Here is a 27,327-nt window from a genome sequence, read left to right on the forward strand (position 1 = left end):
GTATTCCAAACATGACTCTAAGCACCACTGTAAAGACATCTGGCTGTGGTTAAAATATATAAGAAGCAAAAAAATCCGAGTCCACTGTACCAGAATGCACTGAAACGATCATTGATGGAATCATACTCAGTGGAGCATCGGATCAAGGAGTCGAAAGAAGCAGTCGGGATTTTTTGCACCTACTAAGTAGAAAGACTAGCCGGTGTCATGCGTTTAAGCATAAACCACAGAGACAAAGGCAGTTTTGGCTGCGAAGCAGGCGGTTGTTATGAGTGATTTGGAAGTTGGGCTCTGATTTTCTGAGTGTGGGAGTTCATTCTGCTGTGCGAGGAATTGCAACCTGCTAAATGTCAAACGCCCTTCTGTTCCAATGCAGACTTCATCATGCCAAGCTCTCCATCCAGGAACCACGCCAATGAAAAAAAAAAGATCTTACAAAGTCACCTTTACAAACTAAACTGTTGTGTAACCGCAACCTGGGTCATCAATGTTGAACTGTAAGACATTACAGGCACAATACAGCACCTCTGGGATTTGACCAGCATTGTATTAAATCTATACCTTTAATGACATAGAGTTCTTAAAATACATCCCGATTGTCCCTCACATATTAAAATAGATATTCTTGACTAAAATCCTGAACAATGGCACATTTATAAAATGGCCATATGGACGATGGCCAGTCATGAGGATATAAAAAAACATTTCAGCACACACTTGGCAAAGGCCTGAACAAGATGGGGTTTACTGTACTAGCAAAATGATCAACAACAGGGTGGTGTGATACGTTCATTATTTCAGAAAAAGACATACAGAAGGTGTGTATTTCTGCAATTTCACAGCAGTTTTTTTGGTCTAATAATTTTTTTCTGGATGGTCACCAGATCTGCCAACATCTGTGGCTCTACTAGGTTATTTCATCCAAAAAATAAAACATCTAAAAAAAATTAAAATTTTCTGTTGTGATACTTTCCATCTGTGATACAAATCCCAGTTTGTTGTTACTATAGAAACGTATTATACTATGGAAAAGCGCATTAATATAAACCTGGGATTTGTCTTGCAGTCTGAGCTACTGTTAGAGATGTTGTTACAGAATATTAATCAGTATTGTCTGATCAACCACATTTTTGTGAATGCGACAGTACTGGAGGACACATTCTGACTGGAGCGCACATAACATTTATTGCAAATGTAGACGTGAAAAAAAAAAAGAAATCACATGAAACAAAATGAGGTTAAATATAATTACATGTCTGTAAAATCATCTCGTGTAAATATTAAGCAAAAGAAAAAAAATTATATATTTAAATCTATGTCTCAGGGAAAAAAAAGATAAATTTAACCCCCATACCAACAATAATCTAAAAAATGATACATATAATAATTTACAATATTGACCATTGTGCTCGGCTCAGTTTCAGTAAAGTATGAAAAGTGCACTGTTTTCTTCAAAGATTATTCAGGTCAACACAGCAGGCAGGTGAACAAACAGTACTAACGTTCCAAATATGTAATAAAATGTTTAATGTAACCCCTGTGACGTTCCCTTCAGCTCTTATTTGGATTCCTGTGATTATGCACACATCTGCCAACAGGAGGTTTCCCAACGGTGCTTCCATAAACATTGGTTCTTTGGCTAATGACTAGTACAACTATAAATTATTGTGTATTGTGTATTGTAAACAAAATGTTACAAAAGAGATGGCCTACGGCAGCACGGTGCATTGATCCCTCGCAATGTTCCTCTTCACAACCACCAGGGTTGGTTTGTACATTACAAAGTCAGATGGAGCCGAAATGAGAAGACGTTCCCTGACTCGACAAAGACTTCCCTGCATCAAATCATCAAAGTAGATTCTGAACCAGAGAGATAAAACTACGAGTGTGAGATGGAAATCAGCGACAGCTTTTGATGACTGAACAAGCCGCTGTAAGTTACAGTCTTAACTGTCATGTCTTTTTCAATGGTTGTCATGGAGATTGCCTCTTCTCACCTCTTGGAGTTGGGAGAGCGTAATGGGCTTGGACACAAGATGAAATCACAAAAAAATAAAATTAAATACACACATATATATATATATATATGTATATATAAAGATTAGATCGAACGAGTTGCGCTTGCTTAATAGTGTGATTAGGTGATTCTTGAGTACGTTTGCTTGATTCAAATGTCAAGATGTTTGATTAACGTACGGAAGATGAAAAGAGAGACCGTTATTATTGCTAATCTTTGAAATTACACCCACAAAACTCTTATTTCTTATTAAAGACCAAAACACGACAGAGACTAAGGAATATGAAATGTAGAATAGAAACGGCACTCCGATGACACCTTAAGATATAGTGATTTTTTCGCTGGCTTCTCCTGCTGTGTGCAGAAGCTTATTATTCAGATGCCTTCTGGATATTGACACAAAATGGCTGCTTTTGTTCAGAGGCTTTGAAAGTTGAAAGCAGACTTTGTTCTTTTCTACTCATCTACAACCAACAAATCTAATCCCCCTCTCCCCAAAAAAAAAAAAACATACAAAAGGTCAAAAAGAGTCTGCCTGCAACTTTAAGATAAGAGTTTCTTCAGATCTTCATCTATGCCGTTCGTACTCAGCTGGTCCAGAGTGTGGTAGCGGTGGACGATCTTATCAGCGGTCACCACCACCACCCGGACGCCGTGCACGTCCTCGCCTAGCTGGCAGCCGATAGCTGAGCTCACCACCATGTCCAGTCCGGAGTGGCACCCGCCTGCATTGCGATGGTAGTGACCTGAGAACACGGCTTTGACGCCTGAAACAGAGATGGGCAGAAGGAGAGAAGTTAATATTCTGTTATATGAGCTTTACTTGAGGGATGAGGATAGGTCAAGTTCAATTATACTAATTGATTAGCGTGATGTGCATATTAAACAGCACTGGCAATTAATATTTGAGGAGAATTATCGTGACGGTATAAACGAGCCACATTATTCCCCGTCAGACTGGCCTCCACTCAGTTGCTGGCTGATGAAGCAGCGAGAAGTGACGGACATCGCGAAGAACATCGTCCATGCCGGAGACCTCTTGAGAAATCTATTTTCTGTGTTGATATGCATAATCATAGGAAAGGTTTTCATCTCACCTCTTCCCTTCACCAGCCAACGCAATTCAGCTGTTGTAGAATGCAAAGTAGTGGACTAATTAGCACAGTTGAGTCCACAAATCACTCTCTTTGTTTTAAAGGAATGCAATTTGACAAAGCGATCTGCACAAAAATCTTTCCAGACACGCTCATAAACTGAAACTAATAGTACGTACTATACTAATAGGTTTTGCAAACTTTATACATCTGCACATCCAACAGCAAAACAACGTTTCAGGAAGACACTTATAAAACATACAATACATATACAGTAATAGTTATTATGACTCTCTCCCGCATGATGATTTCCCCCCACAGGTATGCACAAATGACAAAACCATGGTATTTCAGTTTATTACAATAATGCTTCTACATTTCTGCCTTTACTGCTAGCTATTAAATTATGATTGATGCGTGACAAGTGTTGAAGGGTAGCGCTCATAAATCTGCTATCTGTTTATTTTCTCTTTATGGTGCGGAAGACGGAAAATCATGAGAAGGGAATTCCCAGCTGTAACTTCCTGGCGATCAAGTTCTTTTTAAAAAAAAATTTTATCAAAGATTTTTATCACTCATCACTCAGATCTTTATTAAATACAGTATTAACTCAAACATCAGAACACATCAGCACATCCTTATGCCCTTTCGACAAGCTTCAAAAACATGCCAACACTGCCTCTGGAGAAAGACCAAAATTAATGAATGCAGATAATTATGCAGAGTTATGTACAGCCCCAGACCCCCTTATCTTTAAAACAATTACATGACTGTGGTGCAATAGGCAGAAATAAGTCAAAATAATAAAGGTTTTTTTTTATTAAATCAACAGTAAATAATTCTAATATAATCTTTTTTTTTTCAAAGGGAAGCTGTTTAATTATGCAAATTTCAAACTTGTCTCTAATGATGGCTTATGAATCAGGCCTTGAAATGAGCATAAACAGAGAAACATGAAGAAAACAGTATAAATCATCTTGAGGCGTAGGATGTTAAACTGGACTGGGTATGGCAGTGTATAGAGGTGAACGAAACACTACTGAAACAAGCTTTTTTACTCAATGGACCAGTAATGTGGTGAAACAGCAGACTACATACAGATACATATGCCATGTATTAATGTGCCAAAGAGTGTGCACAAAAGAAAAGAAAATCTCCTGGGGAAAAAAAAACTCTACCATTTTAACACTACTTATGGCCCAATGATTATTAATTTATATTAATTAATACTCTTTTAATGTACAACCGAGTATAAACTAGTTCTGCCATCCGGCAAACACTTTGTTTTACACTTTGCAAATGCAGCATATATATATATATATATATATATATATATATATATATATATATATATATCATAAAGAGGTCTGAGATCTTTAGACCATGTCAAAGAGCCACTTTTAACTTACAGCCTATTGTATGTCTGATTTTTGAGATTGAGCTCTGAGCTGAAACAGGAAGTGTGTATTCTCCATATTCACTAATGGAAAAGTAAATTAACGAGCTGTGATCCTTTAACAATGATGTGACTTGATCGATTTTTCTCTGTGGCTGGCTTAAAATTATGAGGCACAGAAATAACAATCAGAGCAAACTGCCTAGCAGCAGCAGCAGCAGCACTGTTGTGCAAATTTGTAACTACAGACTACAAGCTTCCCACAGAACAGGCAAAGAAGAAAAATCAAAGATCATTGATCGTTAGGAAAAACCACCAGATGAAAAAAGGGAAATTTAGCTGCAAATTCAGTGCAGGTAAACACAGTACAGTTTCACTAAGTTGATCTTGTTTAAATGCTCATACAGAGCTTCCCATAAGAAGTACTGTATTGTACTTACACTTCCCATGTGCTGCTTAAAAATTTTACATCTTTACACAATCTCATTTTACCATCAACTTTCAACTATCAACGCAGTGGTTACAGCAGAAATACCACCATCCAAGGACCAGTGTGCATTTTAGCTGAGCAAGCCAAAGTTTGCCAAAGGCCTGAGAATATAGTAAGTAATGCATTCTGAAAATAAACTGTCACACAAAATGAAATTAAGTTCTAATGAACAGGGAAGTACAACGGCGGTCTGGTTTCTGTTCCCCCGAGACCCGCTTACTGTGCCGCCGATGAGTCTATTCAAAGGCAGACAGATTTTGCGGCTGCCTGCCAGATATGGATGATATGTAAATTTAGCTGCTGCCTTCTATCCAAACAAGTCGCAGAAAATTTATTTCGTAGTTACAGAGGGTATATGTGCGTGCATGTGTTATCATTAGGCCACTAGGAATTAATCACCTAACTATGCCTGTATATAATTTGCATGACAGAAGGAAAGACAGAATGATCTGCGAGCAGAGATCGTTATTTATGCTGCTCATATATCACAGTCATTTATCCCCACACGAGTCTTTTCATGAAGCGTTCAATGAGGGACGGCCTGTGCATTGAGTGTGATGTAAGTAATTAAGATTCCATCCAAATGTACACTGATGCAGAGCAGGAAATCAGGGTGGTTTGAAATTGCTCTCACAAAAGGATCCGTAGTTTTACATAAAAATAGAGACAGCAGCATTTGGCCATCTTTCCTCTTGCTGTGGGACCAATATCACAGATGGCGGTGGAGCTTTAACTGAACAGGCTTTGACAGAGCTTTAAAAAAGAAAACGCATGTAATGACTAATCTCGCTAACCAAAATCAAAACGACTATTTAGTAAGAAACATGATGTGATGTGCTATTACAAGAAAATAATCTGCTACATGAAGCGGAGCAGACCCTGAAGTGGATTATTTACTCCTCTGACAGTTTTATTCATTCTATACCACAACAAACTGACAAAAATTGCGATGTGCAATTTAATGCTGCATAACACCTCTAAGACAAATTAGTTTTACTTAGTATCTATGCTATATTAGCTATTCCAGTCCTGAAACTTTCCCATGTCTGAAAACTTTGTTATTACACTGCCTGGCCAAATAAAAATGTCAGCATTTCGGAAAAAAAGTCACATTATTGGCCAGCACCAAGCGATGCGGAACAGCTGAGGAGATTTTATATGACTGGAGTTTGGAATAAACACGTTATTAAAACTTTGTGGGGGAAGAAGAATTTTGTGGGGGGTGGGGGGAATCATGAATGGAGGTCACTTGGTGAAGCGCCATTGTAAAAAAAAAAATCTACAGTAAATCAAAAATCAACAGTAGAAGTCATAAATATGTTAAAAAGTTAACTAGGACTAAACAGCTGTGTGGCCATAAGAAAACCATGTGTTACTGAGACTAATTAGAAAAAATAGCTTAAAATCGCTGGGGAGCATAAAGATTTGACTTTGGAGCAAGGGGAAAAGATCATGTGGTGCAGATGGACCTTATTCCAGGGTGATGTGCGCGTCAGGATAGGAAGGATAGCTCATGAAGCGATGTACTTATCATGCAAATTGGCCACTGTACAAGCCTCTGGAGGCAGTGTTATGATCTGGGCTTGCTTCAGTTGGTCAAGTCTAGGCTCAGCAATATACTGAAGTCAGCTGACTTTGTTTATTATTAGGCAAAGGGTTTTGAAAATTTAATGCAGCTTTATCATGGAGAACTGTATAATTAACTGGAAACACATTCTCCATTCTTAGATGCTTTCTTAGAAGTGAAGATTGTAATTATCCACTATATTGACCACATATCAATAATGGTATCCCACAAAGAGCAACGCGTGTCTTGTGGCTCTGCTTGTCGATTGAAAGTCATCACGTAATAAATCGAGTCTTTGCATTCTACCTGTTATTATCTCCTTTATAACCCTGAGCTCGGCCCATTCTTCATCATCTGCCAAAGCAGAATGTTTTCTAATTTATCTCCAATTTCCCAGTTGATAACAAATGCTCCCTTGGTTTACTCACACCCATACTAATTAACATTGGCTTACCTTGAGCCAAAAGAAATCACAAAAGAAAGAGTTGGCTTATTAGCTTAGTGCAAGTCAGCACCAGCAGCTGTTATTCTAGAGAGAACTTCATCTTTCTTATTGATTTGGACCGAGAGTTGGGTTGGGATGGGTTGGGGATCTCATTCAGTGATGTTAAAAGCACAGGAATAAAACCTTTACATGACGTGTTCAACTTTCATGAACACAAACCGAGGTATGATGCTTGTTCACATCCCATCACCTATAAATAATGGGTGCATGAGAGCAGTCATTTTCCTCTCGGGAATTCACAAAAAGCAATCTTTAGATTCTCCAATGCTGCAGAAGAGTGAGCGCAGAGGGGACCCTAAGCTAGGCTGTGGTTCATGAGCACCTCTGAGTACTGAGCCGGAAATCTTACAATGAGTCACGGTGACAATAATAGATGGAGCAGTCTGCCACTGAGTTCAGAAGGTACAGTGCTTCCAATTAGGACAGCACAAGGGCTCTAAAACATTCACAAATATATTCATGAGATTCATCAGAATTTAAAATAAATTAGGGGTGTTCTCCGCTGGCCAACTGCTATCCAGAACTAGATTAAAATGAATTGAGTGGTTTTTCCCAGTAAAAGTATTTGGATGGAACGCCCTCCTCTCCTTCTGCTAGCTATTTTTACATCATGCCTTTAGGCTCTGAGGTAAGATGGTGTGCATCATACTGTATATGAAGCCATACTACCATAACAAACTGTCTGAGATGGTGTTAGTCGGAAAATTTTATGAAATAAAGCACAATCATAACCATCTTATGATCCTAAACCGAAGAAAGACCTGCTTTCTTCAGGGTGTATGTCTCAAAATAGACAATCTTCCCACAATCGTACTGCCTCATACCTAACATGGATTCAATCTTTAAAAGCAGCATTTTCTCACGTCTCCAAAGCCTGAGACAGCATAAGGGGATTGACTATTGGCAGTTGACTTCTGTAAGCCAAGAACAAATGCTTTCTTTTATCCCCCAATTTGGGAATTTTTGGATGAGCTGCCATGAAAGAGAAAAATAAAAATGCTTGAGGAAGTGGTGATGTGAACGAGAACATCTTGACCTTACAGTTGAAGAATGTGCACCTTGTGACTTACTACACAGTCTGCTATGTAAATTTACCCTAACATCCAAAATGTTCCAGTCCTAATCCTAAGTGTATTTATTTCACTTAACCTTCACCGGTTTCTCTAAGTACACCATGCTAGTACTGGGTTGGACCCCTTCTGCCTTTAAACCTGACGCAATTATTCATGGCATAGACAGAAACATTCCTTAGAGATTTGATCCATACTGACATTTAAGTATCATGCAGTTGTTGCAGATGTTGGCTGCACATTAATGATATAAATCTCCTGTTTTACCACATCCCAATGGTGTTCTATTGGATTTAGATATTTGTAACTGTGGTTACTCATTGTCATGCACAAGAACTAAGTCTGAGATGATTTTAGCTTTGTGACATGGTGCGTTATTCTGATGGACAGAAAGGGAGGAACATATTCAGCAACAATAAGCAGGTAGGCTGTGGCATTTAAACAATACTCAGTTGGTACAAAGGGGCCCAAAATGTGCCATGAAAATCTCCCCCACACCTTTACACAACCACCGGGAGCCAGAACTGTTGATACTACACATCCGAAAGTCACAGTAGAAATCAAGATCAGGCAACAGTTTTCTGATCTTCTATAGTCCAATTTTGGTGAAAACAAGCAAATTGTAGCCTTTGTTTTCTGTTCTTAGCTGACAGGATTGATACCCAGCGAGGTCTTCTGCTTCAAAGTTCTATGTGTTGTAAGTTTTTACTTTGACAAACCATTTGTTGATATTTTAGCTTGAACCAGTCTGGTCACTTGTTTCTGACCTCTGGCATCAGCAAGGCATTTCCGTCTAGAGAACTGCTACTCACTGGATATTTTCTCCTTTTTGAGAGCATTCCCTGCAACCCAAGAGATGGTTATAAAAATCCCAGCACATCAGCAATTTCAGAAATACTCCGACCAGCTCATCTAGCACCAACAACCATGCCATGTTCAAAGTTGTTTCCCGATTCTGATGCTCGGTTTGACCTCCAGCAGATCTTGATTGTGTCTACATGTCTAAATGAATTGTGTCGCTGTCATGTAATTGGCTGATTAGATATTCGTGTTAACAAACAGCTGAACCTAACAAAGTGCCCGGTGAGCAGCACTGGGGCAAAACACCTGCCCCAATATAGTGCGAGACAAGTGACCTTTCACACAGCTCACAAACAGAACAGAGCTTCATGAAATAAACCTGACCCTGATGACCAGCAGCAAATATATTCCTGTGCATGCATCACAAACGTCATAACTTACCGTGATGTTATGTTGCCATCAAATATAACTCTCATGTGTATTATATTAAAATGGAAAAAAATAGTATCAAGTAAAATGACTCCTATATGTTTCAGGTTCATAACTCATGTAGCAAGAAAATACAGAATAGCTCTGCTGAGATTTAAATATACTCCTTATAATTTCATTCTAATACACAGAAGATAGCCTTAAACTCGACACTGGACCTGGCTATCATACAGACAGTGTTACATTTCACGATCAATTACTAAATCCTGAACAATTCCCACTCTGCAATTCCAGTGGCATACTCACCAGACAAAAGACAGAATTTTTTGACTTGTGTATACTTTCCTCTAACTCTGCTAACTCTATTTTAAATAATGAATAAAACCTATTGCTGCAGTGTATTAGCAGGCTGTTGTGCTGCATTCACACATCCTCGGGAGGTGCACTCACCTGGGAAAGTCAACCTCTGTTTTTTTGAGCAAAAACTTGTAAACAAACCTGACTGAAAAAGGCCAGAAAACAGAATCGTACAAATTACGCCTGGCTAAATTTGGACTAGTAAGACAGTAATACGTTTGAATAAATGATGATGTTTGTGTCAGAAAGTCATATTTCATCTTCTGAACATTTTTCAGCAACAATCTTTAAAGGAAATCCCTTTTTTTTTTTAAACAACACAGGTGTGTTCCGGGTTATTTGCTTAAGAAAACATTAATATTGATTGTATACATTATGTCCTATACAATAGATTACAGGTTGTACCCATACTGTAAATAAAGGGTAAAAAAAACCTTGTAACTAACTGCATAATGTAAATACAGGAACTGTTTACAAGTCTCTATATAAACACGTCTTTAGATGAACATTTCTTAATACGTTCAACTTCAACTGCCATGATGCATTTATACAATAATTCCTTAAACAAGAAATTCATTTTAATAAACATTTCAGACAGAATACATTCTAAAAAAAGCCCCAGCTGGATAGTGAATTGTTTGTTGCCATGCAATGAACAGACTGAGTGACAGCCTGTAGTATGGGTACAGTCACAGTGTCATGAAATACGGAATCTAAAACTGGAATCTAGACAAATTAGCGGAGCTGAACTAGCTGCTATATTAATAAAGAATAGACATTGGAATAAGTTCATGGACTTCATTGATATAAATATATTCGTATTGTTAAAGAGTGTACAAGAGAACAAACTTTTTTTAAAGTAGCTAATACATATTTAAACGCATCTTCAAGAGTTTAGCATTATATTGTAATAACAAACTTTCTTTGGCAAAATTTGACAAAAAAATTCTAGTCATGATCATTTAATTCCCTGGATCTTACTATTAATTACACTAATAAACTGACTTGTTTTATATCATGTTATATTTGCCTACAACAGCCCTGCCAGCTGGAAATGTTTAACAAGTTTTTACAAATTGAGTTTTTGTTTAGTGCAGTTTTGGTCGAATGGTTAAAACTTTTTTTTTTTTTTTTTTTTGTACTGATCAGAAAGACATTGGTTTAGGCCCCAGCACAGCCAAGATGCCATTGTTGGGCCCCTCCAGCAAGGCTCTTAACCTCTTCATCATGGCTGACCCTGCAATCTGACTGCACAAGCTGTGTTATACCAAAAAGATTTTTACTGTACTGTTCTTCTTTTAAAATGATAGTTTGTAGTTGCCTACTGTATATACAGTACTGGGGTTTCTCAATGAGACAATTAAGTGCAACAGTACAATTGAGTTGATAGACACAACATTACACACTCTAAACGTGAGATGGGAATCACCAGGGAGCAGCTGATACAATATTATCGAGATACCTAGTTGCTGCTCTGATTTGTATTGTGAGTCTCTTATTGTCACGATTTAATAAAAATCCTGTGTTGATGTAGAATTTGTTTTGATTTTTTACAATTCTAAACAAACTTGGAAACAATCTGCTTCAACTACCCTGAGAGGCCAGTGTGTAAACAGTTTCCAGCATGCCACGAGTAGGATTATAGAGGTACGGCAAAATTCTACCACCTTAAATGCAAATATGTCTTAATTAAAACGGAATAAAAAAAAACTCTTATTCTGTGGTTGTCGTGCTGATGTATAAATTGCTATACTGGAGAATCACGATATGTATCTGAATTAATTTTTTTTACATCGCGAGGTTTTGTATGCCCATTCAGTCTGAATTTTCCCCGTGGAGGCCGCTCAGAACCGTACCTGCTTGGCAGAATCTGTGGATCAGATTCTCTCTCTTGGCTCTCTGCAGATTGAAGTAGTCGTCCTCCTCGTCTGGAGTTCTCAGGTAGAGCGGAATGTGCTGGAAGATAATGACGTGTCGTGCCGAGCTCTTGGCTGCTTTCTGTAGCTGTTTCTCCAGCCAGGCCTCATGAGCTTCCTCCAGCTGAGGGCAGCCTGATGCGTCAAAGAACAGCTGCGAGTTCAACACCAGGAACAGCACTCCGCCCACCCAGAAACTGAAGTAGTCATCACCCCAGACACGGCAATACTGCTCCACCGTGTCTGGAGTGGGAGTGTTCCCCAGGTCATGGTTACCGCTGACAAACACAAGCGGAATGTCCGGATCGGTGGCTCGCAGAACATCCTTCAGGTCCTTCTCCTGCTCCTCTCTGAACTCGCAACCTGAGGAAAACATAGATCGTAATGTAAGCAAATGACTCAACACTGGGCTGAGAATGATAAGCGTGTTCCTGTTACTGTACCTCTTTAGTTAGGGGATAAAACGTACGGTGGCATCTACAAGGCCGCATTTATATTAATAACATTCCACTGATATTATAAAAATATTTTATTTTTATTATGTTGTGTATGATTATCACACTAGGTATCTCGTTCATATGCTGGCATCTCCAACATTCACAGAGGAGCATCTAATTTCAGCAAAGCTGTCCACCTGGCCTTTGTAGATAATAGTCACTCCTACACTCCTTTAAATATTCATTTCAGTCTTAATCTGTTAAAACGTCCAATTTAGCATTGGCATGGACAAAGCTCAGGGTCAAGGAAAGGGGAGAAAGAGAAGGAGAAAGCAGGAGAGGAGGAGGAGGAGGAGGAAGGAAGCAGAGTACTACAAATAGCAGGAGCAACATAGCGTGTGGGGTAAAGTCACAACTGCTCACACTTTTCATCGCAGCAGGCAAGAAACATTGGCATTCAGTAAGCTGGGAATGGAGCAATTATTACCACGCAATCCTGCACTCATATAGTAAATATAACACGTTAATATCTGTACTCGCTGTCAATTTATTATACTTTTCTTCAGTTCATTCTGACATTATACGTTTCTCACAGCCCATTACATTCATTAATTCAACGAGATTTACACTCGTATGCTAAACGCTCTGAGGCCCTTATAGCTTGCACAGGATTTGGATCTTAATCAGAGTCAGAGCATGTGGTGCTGCAGTAGGGTTAGCTCCCAGTAGAGCAGAGTCACGCAACACATTTCAAACAGACGAATGCAACTAAGAGATAAAGATAATTAAAATCAATATTTCATGCAGCCATGGGTTGGCACTTTGAAGTTACTGATAAATTTCTTTTTTCTTTTTTTCCCTCCTATTAGCTGTGTTTACTCTTGCATAAGAACCAGAATTTCTTACGGCCACACACATTTATCCTTAAAATTTTACCCAGTCATGGTTGGGAGGATTACATGACTCCAGTTTGCACCCATATTCTAAAAGGTCTGCCTCTGATTTTATAGTCGTTAACCTTGCTTAATGCGGGATTACCCTTATTAAAAATACAACCAGGGTCAGCGATATTTGAGACAAATATTAGATTAAAGTAATCTGTTCGGGAGTTATTAAACAGAATAGGTTTTAATAAAGCTGCAACACTCTGATATAACACAGAAAGAACAACAAAAGCAGCCTCCATCATTATTCTGTAAATATTCATTTGATGTAAAATTACAACTGCGGTCAATAAGAAAATTATATACCCGCTGTACTCAAATATCTTCGAGAATGCGTACAACACCCCCTCAGCAGGAAAACACCGAGCTGCCTATACTTATCATTAGACACAAAAAGAAATTGCTAGAGGAAAAGAAAAACATTCTTACAAATAATCTCTTGTTAGGCGTTTCCAAAAATCAACCGTCCGTGCTGCACCCAATTTATATTTGCTGCAGCTCAGCAGTCAAAGGTGTCAGAACCCGACAATTTCTTGTGAATTCGAAGGAAAAAAAAAAAACGTTTTCATTCATAAGCCGTGACGGTCTGAGTACAACGTTTTGAAACTGTTAGTGCCAACATATCAATAGCAACATCCTGATAAATTTCCCTGAGGTAGGTTTAAAGCTTGGTGAGGAGAAGTGAAAATTAAAAGAAAATATTAAGGCGTACAAGACAGTCACCAGCCACTTTTGGAGAAATATTTTATATGCACAGCTGTCGAATCAGCCATTTGTGTGGCAGTAGAGCAACGAAGACCATCATCAAGATACAGGTCAAGAGCTTCAGTTAAAGTTCACATTAAAAATCATCCATTCATTAATTTTCTATGCCGTTTTTCCTGTATAGAGTCACGAGGCGGCCTGGAGCCTATCCCAGGAAACTTAGGGCATGATGTGGTGTACAACAAAAAAGTTGATGATAGATGTCAGAGAAAAACAGCTAAATTGGTCTGATTTAACAGGAAGTGTTAATAACTGAAATACGAAACAGCCACTTTTTACAACAACGGTAAGCAAAAAAGCATCTCAGATCATCTCAGAAAAGCATTTTACAGTTAAACATTAAGGCAGCTGTGCTACAACAGCAAAAAACCACATCAGATTCCACTCCTGTTAGCCAATAAATGGCATCCTGGAATCTGAGGATGCAGTGGGCCTGCTGTTGGACTCACCAAAACTGAACAGCTGAAGAGGGGAAAAACAGCAGGCAGTCAGCCATCTGGCACCAACAGCCATGCCATGGGAAAATAACTGAGCCCGCCCCCCCCATCCTGATAATTGTGAACCTGACCTGATTTTATGCACTGCGCTCTTGACACACAATTGGCTGATTGTGTAATTGCATGTATGAGCAGGTGTACTGGTGTTCATTTTAAACTGGCCTTTAAGTGCAGATTATTTTGTTTTGGACTTTTTGACCTTTTTAGCACTAGTCAATATACCATGTGGACTAGGAAAACAAAAAGTTTTGATGGAGGTGTGTGTTTACTAAATTTCAAGCTAATTTTGGTACGTATGAAGCTAATTTGTGCAGATTAAATACCTGAAACTGTGACTTAATATATGAAAGCAGTGAATTAATGTTTTGTGAAGCTAGCAGATTTGGAGCTAGTTTGCCTTCTCTTATCAAAGGTACAGAGTCTGATTGGTAACACCGTCCCCCCCCCCCCAAACCCCATTATAAGTTCTACCAGCAGAGATCTCTATCAACTAAACACACAGAGAATTCATCTCCCTCTGGACATTTCAGCTGCTCTCTGTTTGGAGAACTTCATTTCTATCCCTTCCAACAGGCATGAAGGTTTAGGGAGTAGAAATCAGAATACTTTTATCCTTGCTTTTTTTATTTCTCCATCAACAACGCCCATCCTCTAAGTCTACCAGCATCCAGTCTAATCATCTCCAAAATCGAGCTCGCTTTCTGGATTCGGGAATCTATTCAGATATCGCATCCATCAAACTCCAGAACACTGCTGACACACTACTCTCTGTGGTTCAAGATAAGATTAGAAGAGAATGTTTGAGAACAGCTGCTGGGAGAAAAAAAAAAAAAAAAAGGAATGCAATTTGTTCACCAGTCAAGCTCGAAGTGGCCAGGGCATGTGTTCAGTGAAAGTGAATGATGAATGAGTCCCTGAGCAACCCCTCACCTTAGAGCCTTACCATATAAAAAAAATTTATCTCTCTCTCTCTCTCTCTCTCTCTCTATATATATATATATATATATATATATATATATATATATATATATATATATACAGTATATATATATATATATATATATATATATATATATAGCATTATATAGCATTATATATATATGTATATATAGCATTACACAAATATAACCTGAGTTAATACAAAATGCAGTTTTTAAATGATGATTTTATTCATTAAGGCAAAAAATAAAAATAAAGTCTTATAAAATGTCAACTTTCTGAAACTTTCTATTTGTGTCGTGTTACATCTTCCATAAAATTGATAGCATTTCATAGAAAGATCATAACAACAGTGAAACATGGTGGTGGTAGTTTGAAAGTCTGGGTCTGAATGAATTCCATGCTCTACCAAAAAATCCTGAAGGAGAATGTCTAGCCATCAGTTTGTGACCTCAAGCATTAGTAACCTTGGGTTATGCAGCAGGACAACTATCCAAAACAAGTCCACCTCAGAATGGCTCCAAAAAAAAATCCGATTAAGATCCTTAAACAGGCTGGTAATGCTTGAAAACTCTCCAATATTGCTAAATTAAAACAATTCTGCAAAGAAGAGTGGGCCAAAATTCCCCCACAGCGATGTGAAAGACTTATTGCCAGTTATCGCAAACACTTGATTGCAGTTGTTTCCGCCAACTGCAGTCACACAACCAGTTATTAGTTTCAGGGGCAAAGTTTGGACAGTTTTTTTTCTTGAAAAATTTTATTATAATTTAAAAACTGCATTTTGTATTTACTCTGGTTATCTCATGTTATTTTATCTTTTAAGATTTAATATGTAAGTGTGCAAATACCTTTTTTACAGCACTGTAGATAATGCAAATATATACAGTAGCCATCTTAAAATAATAATAATAATAATAAAAACATACCAGGCTAAATCAATAAAACTACACTTCTCTGTTGACTCTTGTTAACAAAATAATACAAAGAAAAAGCAAGCATTTTAGTGTTTTAGCAAGCTGCTTAACCAGATAACTTGATTCTGTCCAATACCCAAAAGTGTACTATTATGTTATTGTTGTTTATCTTTAAGGTAGTTTCAGTCCTAGTTTTAATACAGCTAAAGATGATTCAGTACTGGGCAGATAGGCCACAAAAAAATGAACAAATAAAAGATCATATCTTTCTCCAAGTTCATGCTTTACCAGAGGCTAAACAAAACTGTTTTCTCTGACCACTTCAAAGGAAGACAGCGGAAAGGAAATGTCAGACAGGTTCAGCTGATTTCGTAGAGCAGGAAAGAACTTGCGTGATGGATGGGTCATCTCATGCACCTGCCAGAGTCGTGTTGCTTGGCCTGTCACTAAAAGACTGTTTAAAGGTCTCCACACCTCCTCACCAGCCACAGCACGCCTCTACTGCCAATCTCTTTACCAGGCAAATGCAGCTACAAACACATAGCTGCAGGGTTCAAATTAAATCAAGGAAACTAGAACTATAAAGCCCGCAATGATTCTCCAAGGTAAATGATATTCCTCCCGGAACTCAGAAGTCAGAAATATAAAGTATTTGAAGAAAAGGTGCTCCCAGAGAGTCAGGTCACCATCTACTGTTTCTATGCAAAAAAAAATCAAAGAAAGGCCTATTTTAAAATATACTGAAAGTTTTTCCCTGATTTGTATTCCTTTCTAACTCTAAAAACAAACCCCTAAAAATAATAAAAAAAAATAAAACATGACTCACACTGGGATAACAGCTCCACACCTTAGAAAACTGAAATTCAAATACTAGTTCAATGCATTAAAAATAGGATGATGCATTCAGAATGAGGAGAAGGCAGGTGTTGTGAAATACTCCTTTATATGCTCTTTGTGGGTTTCCGCTGTATGTTTAGATTAAACGAATCATAGCAGTCTAGATTTATACAGCTGAGGAAATGTGATATCATACAAAGCTAATGTAAAATAGAAAACAATTACTGTTTCCTCTATCGCAGGCGTTCGCTCAGAGTATTAGTGTTTCCCTCCTTCCATTACACACTCATCAGCATTGCTAAGCCATTAATCAGCATTACTAAGCCCTTTAGCAGGTTAAAGTAGATGACCTAGTGTAGCAAAAGCTTTTAAATGCGTCTCCATGAAAGTAAAATGTTTATGCAAAAAAATGTTTTGCACATAAACAACACATTAAAAATGGAGCTTCAAGTTAACGTTAAACAAATGACACATCTGGTGATACTGTTACTTTATTCCAAAGGGTTTCTGGATTCTCAAATCTAATTAGACATGAGGCATGAGTTAAATTCATATAACAGCAAATCGCGAATAACAAATCGCCTGAAAATCACAGTTTTACATTACTTTGCTCATATTTAAACACATTATCATATACTCTGACCAGGCACTTTATTAGGAACACTATATACACTAACACAGTACAAGGCCCCTTGTGCTCTCAAAACAGCCTTAATACTTCATGACATAGATTCCATAAGATATTGGAAATTTTCCTTTGTTATTCCATCCCACAATCTCTGCAAAGTTTTCTGGTGCACATTTCACACTACATATGTCTCCTATTCCACCACACCCTGTTTCTACTGATACTGGATGCAGTGACTTGGTAGGCCACTGGATCCTGTATGGTTCATGAAAAATGATGTAAGATGACTTTGCTCTTTGAAACGATGGATTTTCCTGCCGGAGATGGCCATTATAAAATGGGTAAATTGTTGCAAAAAAAGAGATGCAGATGAACGGCATCCTCAAATGGCAGTGGTGTCAATCAATTAAACGATAATCAATTGGTTTGAACAACCCAAGTTCACCATAAGAACCTTCTGCACACCGTTACACCACCCCCACCAACCCGGACTACTAACACAAAGATTCATGGATTCATAATGCAAATTCTCATTCTACTATTTATGTCTCGCACCAGAAATTTAAATATCAACCCAGGCTAATTTTTTGTCCTCTCTTTAACTGTCCAGAGTCATTTGTTTCCAGCCTTAGCTTTCTTGAAATCTTGCTGTTGTAGCCAATTAGCCGAAAGATTCAATGAGTTGTGCGTTCTGAGATGACTTTCTGCTTACTGAAGCCTTTCTCAACCCAGCCTGACCATTCTCTGTTGAACTCTTCCATCACCAAGGTGTTTTCAACCACAGATTAATGATCACAGGATGTTTTTTGCTAGGACATCATCAAAAATAACTGAGATCACATATTTTCCTCTTTCTAATAATCAATGTGAATATGATCTGATAATGCTGGCCTATGTCTGCATGATTTTATGCATTGCACTGCTGTCTACTGGCAGTAGGTTTGGGTGTTTATCTTGAGTCCATCCTTGACCCAAAAAGGTCCAACTACCTCATCTTTAATAATACCAGCCCCTATCCGTACCCCACCTCCACCTTGCTGGCGTCTGAGTCCAAGTGGAGCTCTGTGCCTGTTACTGATCCAGCCATGTGCCCATCCATCTGGTCCGTCAAGAGTCACTCTCATCTCATCAGTCCATAGAACCTTTAAAAATCTGTCTTCAGATATTTCTTGGCCCAGTCATGGCCATGTCTCTGAGCACTGAACACCTTGCACTTTTAGACACACCAGGTAGGTTGCAGTTCTGAAATATGACAGCACTGGAGGATAATGGGTTTCTTTACGTTTGATTTTTCTCAAATCTTTGCCCGATAATATGCATCTTATTCTCTCAACACAATTCTTGCGATCCTGTTGACTATTTTCAACAAAATGTTTGATGGCTCTGTGATCCCTCTGAAATTTTCAGATTCTCAATTTTCGACTTTTCAGAGTCAGTTAAATCTCTTTCTTGGCCCATTTTGCTTGAGGAAAAGAAGCTGTCTATGTACAACATAAAGCATAATATAGGGTGTTGATTTTCTTAGGCCACAACCTCCTTAATTACACAAATACACATCACCTGATATGCTTAAATTCAATAAGCATTCGAGTTTATACAGTTGGAGTTGAAAGATATGCATGAAAATGATGATTTGGTCAAAATACTCACTTGCCTAATAATTGTGTACACAGTGTATACCGCTTATCCTGTACTGGGTCACAAAAGCCAAGAGCATATCCCAGAAGACAATGAGCAAGAAGTGGGGTACGCCCTGGACAGGGTGCCAATCCATCGCAGGGTACACATACGCACTACAGGCAATTTGGGAATACCAAATAACCTAATATGCATGTCTTTGGACTGGGTGAGGCAATCCGCCAAGCACAGGGAGATCATTCAAAGTCCACACACACAGACCCAAGGCGAGAAAGGAACTCTTGACCCTGCAGGTGTGAGACCCTGAACATGATATTCTTTTCAAAGAAATCTACCTTCAACAAAACTGAATTATACACAGTCATTTTGAAGTCATAATTAAATTCGTGTCAGTTCATATTTACTAGCAGATCTGCTCTTACCTGGCATGGCATGGATTAAATCCCCACAGAAAACTACAAAGCGGGGCAGCGGCTGCAGTTTGTTGATGGCCTCGACAGCCTGTTTGGTGAGCTGCACCTCCTCTGCCCACTCATCTCCTCCTTTATCACAGTCTCCCATTCTCCAAGCCTTCATCAGACCCAGCTGTGGGTCAGCCCCAAGGATGAAGCAAAAGGGCCCACTCCATTCTTTCTCCTCGTCTGTGAAAGACAGAAGGGCAGTTCTGTTTTTGCACTGCCAGTCAACAAAATGCATTAATAATTAATTTCTCTCTATTTTGATGTTGAGGTTTTCACAATGAACTGTTTTACATAATCCTGTATTATATCAAACACAAAGAAAGCTCATAACAGTCATAAACGCTTAATCTTAAATGACAGTAAGATTTGTCTGCTTTGAGACCCATCAGTAAAGAGCAGCAAAAGTATGCGGAAAACAAAGCTGCATGCAACGGACACGTTTAAATATATCGCCTACAGTACAAAGGATGCATCGGCTCTTGTTCTAGAAGAAACGATGAGTGTAGAATTGCAACCTTCCACCTCATGAGGCCCGTGGTGTACGAATCCATACTCAACCTCTCAGCAACTCAAGTACTACACTCCAGTGCGTGCTCTTCATACATCGTTCTTTTCCTCCCACATGAATTTATGTTAATATCCCATTCTATCCTGGGCAGAGAAGAAAAGAAGAGAATCCCCCTACTGCGGATGAAAGAAGTTGTTCTTGAATCTGTTTTACTGTCATCATCATTTAGCAAGAAAACAGCAACTCTTTGAAGGAGATAAAAGGACGCAAATGCTCTGACTACAGAATGAGTCATTAAAACATTACAGCTGTTTTCTAACAGCACAGGCTGATGCTATTTGACATGAATGATGCTTTCAAAATGGCTTTTGCTTCAAAGGGAATATCTGTCAAATTTATAGCTGGCAGTTTTACAAGGGATGCGCAGACTGAGCGAATCTCTTACATTAGTCTAATCACACCTACGAAAACTGAGCATTTAGCAGCGGCCTATAGAGAGCTGTAACATTTCAGTACTTCTGTCAGGTTTGCATGCTATTATATACTATGCAAAGATGCACCTCGTGTGCATGGTTCGACCTTATGTACGTCTACACATCGTAAAACATGATCTAAACTTTCGTCTAAATTCAGAACATTTTGAACACGCTGTCTTAGAGATAAACCTACACTTCACGAAGGCTGCAGTAACTGATTGAACAAATAAATTCACAACAACAGCTTAAAATCCCATAGTTTTCCCAACAAACAAGTCTTTTTCACTTCAGATTACTGATTGACAGATCACTATAAAACCTTTCCTGCACAAGGGATAAATAATATGAAAAAGCAACCCAACTCCAAATAACATCACCTCACATAGATGTTACAGCTATGGCATGAAAACAAAGGGAAAAAGAATTATAAATCTTGTGCCAAAGATTCTAAACTACACAAACTAAACTCGTTATTTTTTTAACCCCCAAATAACTATAAAAGTAGCTCCTACACTAGCTGTAACTGTTTAACCAAACAGAAAGCATTGATCAAAAATAGAAAATAACGTTATTGGTTTGGACCTTGAGTTTTATCTGACTACTGCGACACAATTCGTCATCACAACAACACAAAGAAGTACTGTACAAGTGTCGATTAATACAGTTCTCAAGCACTTCAGGTCACTGATCATTTCTGGGAAATGTTTATAAAGAATCAGCTTAGCACTTCTAGGGTGTACTTTGTCCTTATTAAAAAAAAACTGGGACAGGCTCTTTCTTAAAAAGAGATAAGAGTCATCTCATGGCTGAGGGCTTAAAGATATTGTAGAAGCAAAATAGAACAAAACTTTTATTTATTTTTTTGTTCTTACATAATGCAAATGAAAAATTGTAACAGCACCATCTATAGCAAATAGAGCAACAGTTAGGGATGGGAATCACCAGGGATCACCCGATACTCCATAATATCACAATACCCAGGGGCTGATTCGATTTGTGTTGCAAATTTTGTATCCCGATTTAATAAATATTGCAATACAATATAAATTTGTTTCAGATTTTGTTACAATTAAAAAAAAAGCAAGCAGTGTTTCTACAACACGGATTGCTGCGTCAATAGTTTAGAGCACACCACCTGCAGGATTATAGACGAACAGCAACAGTTTACCATCTCGAATGCAAACACTCACTTACACTCCTGCATCGTCTATACCATTTTAATTCTTTATTGAGGGTCGCAGGGGCGTGGAGCCTATCCCAGGAGACTTAGGGCACAAGGCGGGATACACCCTGGACAGGGTGCCAATCCATCGCAGGGCACACACATACAAACACACACTCACACACTCATTCACACACTACGGGCAATTTGAGAATGCCAAGAAACCTCTGCGTGTCTTTGGACTGTGGAAGGAGAACCCTGAGGAAACCCACCAAGCACGGGGAGAACATGCAAACTCCATGCACACAGAGACAGGACCGACCCTGGCCGGGAATCGAACCCAGACCCTGGAGGTGCAAGGCGACAGTGCTAATCACTATACCGCCAATGCAACACAAATTAAAAATAAAATTAAAAAATTTGATTAGAGACCGTATGAAAATACATGAATTGCCATACAAAAGAATTGAGATACACCACTGAATCGATTCTCCCGCTTCTTTAAAAACACTGTTTTATTTATACACTATAATTAATAAAATATTGATAAAAATACATTATACACACACTCTTTGCTATGTACAGCGCAGTTAATTTTTTTGTGTAATGTGTAAACCCTCCTTCGCGACATTGTAAATGGGGACCATGTCTTTTCGCCAGTCTAGTTGGTGACATCGACACGACCGCGATCAGCATCAGAAATAAACCAAGTAAAACTTCTGACCTTTAAATGAATTACACTGTATTAGTATTAGCTGCGAGCCACAAATGCACTGCTGTTTTCACTTCTGCTTACAGGGGACCAAACATGTGAAAGTCCGATGGAAGCAAGATCAGGACTATAGAGAAGATGCTGTAACACCTCAAAACAAAATTTTTGCAGAGTGTCAATGGTGTGGGCAGAAGTGTGCTTGGGTGGGTGTCCGGTTCCTTCTTGATGGCTAAAACTTTATGCAACCTTCCTTAACTTTTCTACCCATTCATACACACTTCTTTGCAACAACAACACTCTTCCTTCATACTGCACTTTACAAAGTCTTCGATAAATAACGGCACCAGGTACTCTCTCAGACCACAAAGAATTAATCACTGCACGCTGCTCTTCTCTCGTAGAAATCACAAGCGAGGCATCCATTTTTGCTCACACAGCAGTTACAAGTGAACTGATGTAACACGTTCACACCTGCACTTGAACAGTAGCCTTGAATAGAAAGCGCTGATAAGCGGCCAACAGAAATTTTAAATTACCTGCTAGCAACACACATGCATACAACACTTTATAATTAAAACATGAGCTGATTTAATTAAGACATGTTTAATATTTTGCCAATGTAAGAATATCAGTATAAACATAATATAAAATGTAGTCTCTGAGATATGTTAGTTTCAGCCACACTGCATTTATGTCACCCTTTACGCCTTAAATAATTAATACAATCCTATTTTATTGACAAATTTTATTTTCCACAATATTTCCTTTTCTGTTTTGTACGTGCAGAGCTAAACACACCCTGGTCACGGTTCGAGGCAACACTGACGATTTAGTTTTATTCAAACTTAAATTGTAGTCCTAAATGAGTTTGCTAGTAAGGTCATTTTGGCTTTGTTTTATTTGCAGTCTCATGTGAACAGTGGTGGAGAGCAGTTTATTATTTATTTTTTGTATAAAAAAGAGGAATCACAGACATCTGTTATTGAATCTGTGTGTGCTCTGTGTTATCTGTTTCATGTTAGTCTGGCCTCTAATCTAATCTTCAGGGTCTCCATGCGAGCTAAGTCCTAAAATCAGGTCGATAACATTAGTAATTTTTGCCATGTTATGATACAAGCAGCTAATCTGTTTAGTTGTTAACAATTTTTTTTACTGAAAATGATAGTAAGATAGCCAGGCCTAAACATAAATAAATGTATAACAGTAATAAATGCAAATCAAACATGATTTTATACTATGATTATCATTTCAACACAGTATTTATTAATTAGAGACGTTATATTAATACAATATACTAATGCTATACTAGTTTAACAAAACTAGTTAAAACTTTTATGGATTAGACAACTGACCACCCCTGGTAGAAAGTTTACCAAGTACACCAGAGCCATGATCAGACTGCTTGCTTCACGTCTTAAACGCCTCAAACAGCCCGTACATGTGGAAAAGGCTTGGAGCAAGGTCAGGACTGTACGTAGCAATAACTCACATCAGAGTTTCTCTGTTTCAAGTAATTAAATCTGCCATAGGATTCCAGTGATGAGGTTCATCATTGACTACAGACTTCAAAGGAGAATTTCATGCAAAAATTTGCTAAAAATTACCATTTGTTTAGGATTAAGACATTAAATGATTTTCACTTAAACATGCTTACAAATCAAGCAATAAAATCCCAGGACAAATTGATCTGTGCTGATTTTTTAGTTATTTTAAGTACCATTTAAAAGTGTATTCAGTTTTTACAAGAAAAAGAAAGTTTTGTCTGGAATGTAAGTTACCGTAAATACCGTAAAACACACTATAAACTTTTTGGTTATACTGGGATATTAGTTACACAAAATACAAAAACACTAGATACCGTATGTTAATAACTCGCTCCTCAACATCCGAACTTAATATTTTCATTTATATTGAGTACATTAATTTATTATTTTCCTGCTATTTAAATCATGATAAATCCAGCAGGTTACCGATGAATAAAGCGCTGCTGTGTGGTGAAGGTATTATCATTACCGCTAAGTGCTTGATAGACGCGCACTTGGTTTCGTTTTCAATGCGAAGGTAACCAGAGTTGTAACCGCGTCTCTTAGACATCTGTCATATAAGTGTTTTAGCTTTACTGATTTTCTCTTTTATACAATGAAGGGAAATTAAATATGTGGATAAAAGCATCACAAAACAGCAAAGGAAAGCAGCAAACTGATAGCTAGCATACAGCACTAGCCTTCTCCATAAACGACAAAAACAAGTCACATTAGTTTCTACAATATTCACATGTTACGCCAACTTGACTAGTTTCTGTACCTTCCGTTAAACCGGCGAAAGTTCGTTTTTTTGCTCTTAGAAACATGTTCTTGTCCTCTGCCATGCTGTACTCCGACACTAGGTGAAGTTATTGAGCTCGGAACGCAGCTGCTTTAGCCTAGTGCTATGACGTCACCAATCGATTATATCGGTGATGTATTAACAAATCCTGCTTATCGATGTTCTGGACAACGTAAAGACTTTAGACTTAACTAAAACGGATTATGCTTTCAGTGTGTGCACGGAGTTTGCATCTTCTCCCCGTGCTTGATGGGTTTTCTCTGGGTACTCCAGTTTCCTCCCACTGTCCAAAAACATGCAGATTAGGCTAACTGGCTTTCCCTTAGTGTGTGTGTGTGTGTGTGTGTGTGTGTCCTGCGATGGATTGGCATCCTGTCCAGGGTGGACCATGCCTTGTGCCCAAGTATCTTGGGATAACTTCCCCTCCCCCATCATTCTTTTATAAAAGATAATGAATGAAAATGATACCATATGCAGGTGATGTGTGGGGAGACAAACTGAATTTGTATATTCCAGCTTCTGATTGACAGAACACACACGATCCAGGTAATCAGCAGTGAGTAATTTGGGGATAATTGGAAAACATGCAGGACCCTGGCTCTTGAGGACCAGGGTCGGCCATCCCTAACATATATACACACAATATACCACAATGTCATAACATTGTCACTACTCTGCTGAGAATGATCCCCTACCTACTTTCTGTGATCTCTATATTGTGTTTTTTTTGTCAACGAATACAGATACGGCAGCATCTTCAAGGTCCAGGTTCGATTCATGCCTCGGGTCTGTGTGTATAGCGTTTGCATTTTCTCCCTGTGCGTGGTGGGTTCCCTCCAGGTCTTCCAGTTTCCTCCCACAGTCCACTACAGGTTTTCTGGCATTCTTAAATTGCCCTATGTGTGTGTGTGTGTGTCTTGTGATAGATTGGTGTACCCCGCCTTGTGCCCTAAGTCTTCTGGGATAGGGTCCAGGCCCCCATGATCCTGTACAGAATAAAGCAGGACCCCCCATGATCCTGCACAGGATAAAGCAATATAGAATATGATGAGAAGAATAACAATACTTTTTCAAATGCATTCAATCATTGCATTTAGATTATGTACAGTAGAACATCTGCCATAGAAACCCCTGTGAAGGAGACACTACTACAGAAAATATAATGCATTAAAATGAGTACATTAACCGAACCTATCAGTTGAATTACCGCCATCAGTACTGTCAGAGATATATTGTTGCAGAAAACTGATAACCTAACAGACTTGAGTGTTCAACAGCACTGTGGTATAATTCCGTTTACCTTACAGCACATTATGTTGCACTGCGGGGATTGCTTAATGATGGTCTTTTAATGGTCTGTATACATTGATAGATAGAATAAAGAGGTTATAATACAGTGTGAATGGAACAGGCAAAACTGTAAGTAATTACTACTGTACAGTATATACTGTTTGGTAAGTGTACTTAATAAACAGGCCACTGAGTGCATGCAATTTTGACCTACTGTTTAATCTCAGCTTTTCATGTAACCATGGCCCTGAAATGAACAATGACTAGATCTTGAGTTTTTGAAAAAGATCATAAGAGGGGGCCTAATAACACTCCTGATTATATGTAGGTGGCATGACTATACTTGAATGCACTCTATTCACTATTAGGAACACAATTTTCATTTCATGTTTGTAGTGACATTTAGTTCTCAGACTCAGCCAGCAAATGAAAATAACTTGCTTATATCACATTTAATTGCAGCAACACAAAACTAATGGGCATAAATGTAAAATATAAACAAGGTAAGGTTTGTCTGCACTTTGCTTTTACAGTAAAAACACAAAATAAGAGAGAGTACTAATGTCGGCTGATAATAAAAGTATTTGCTTGGATGAACAAAAGTATTTTATTTAAAAATATGCAACCAGAAAAGACTACTATACTTTACCAAACTCAACAGTATGGTGAGAGGCTAAGTACACTTTTTAAATGTTAAATGTAATGATAAATATGTGAAAAAAGCTTAAATTTACACAAGCTTCATTTAAAACACCATGTCCACTGATTCAGCGCATAGGACTTATCTCATTTTTTTACATTCTTAAATACTCAATAATATATTAAAAATAGGTACAATTCCCTAAAAATAAACTGAAAAAGCTAATCTAATCTTGACAGGCTTTGGCATGAAACCGCTCAAACCGTTCCTCTTCTAGTGTGTTTTATCTGGTATTCAAGGGTAAATATCGATAGGGGCCTGAAGCCTAACACAGGAGACTTAGAGCACAAGACGGAGTACACCCTAGACAGGGTGCCAATCCATCACAGGGCACACAAACACACAGGCACCCATTACAGGCAATTTGCCTAATCTGCATATATCTGAACTGTGGGAGGAAACAGGAGTACCCAGAGGAAACCCACCAAGCACAGGGAGAACATGTAATC

At 38.3% G+C, this 27,327-nt stretch overlaps 1 protein-coding gene across 1 annotated transcript; it reads right to left on the bottom strand.

The window, feature by feature from the left end:
* Positions 1-1,146: 1,146 nt before the first annotated feature.
* Positions 1,147-24,986, bottom strand: cpped1 (calcineurin-like phosphoesterase domain containing 1). Its single transcript, XM_053511035.1, has 4 exons — positions 24,868-24,986; positions 19,667-19,885; positions 11,583-12,005; positions 1,147-2,784 (listed from the first exon to the last, which is right to left on the bottom strand). The coding sequence occupies exons 1-4, from the start codon at positions 24,929-24,931 to the stop codon at positions 2,561-2,563; spliced, it is 930 nt and encodes a 309-aa protein (XP_053367010.1). The 5' UTR covers positions 24,932-24,986; the 3' UTR covers positions 1,147-2,560.
* Positions 24,987-27,327: the final 2,341 nt, after the last annotated feature.

This window comes from Clarias gariepinus, chromosome 14 (genome assembly GCF_024256425.1).
Source record: "Clarias gariepinus isolate MV-2021 ecotype Netherlands chromosome 14, CGAR_prim_01v2, whole genome shotgun sequence".
Lineage (NCBI taxonomy): Eukaryota > Metazoa > Chordata > Actinopteri > Siluriformes > Clariidae > Clarias > Clarias gariepinus.

What these genes read in the sequence shown, in the direction of transcription:
- cpped1 (XM_053511035.1), bottom strand. Translation starts at nt 24,931, where the DNA reads ATGGCAGAGGACAAGAACATGTTTCTAAGAGCAAAAAAACGAACTTTC. An exon ending in TTTCGCCGGTTTAACGGAAG is followed by an intron (nt 19,886 to 24,867) that starts GTACAGAAACTA and finishes TGTCTTTCACAG; the next exon opens with ACGAGGAGAAAGAATGGAGT. An exon ending in CCACAGATTCTGCCAAGCAG is followed by an intron (nt 2,785 to 11,582) that starts GTACGGTTCTGA and finishes TCTCTGTTTCAG; the next exon opens with GCGTCAAAGCCGTGTTCTCA.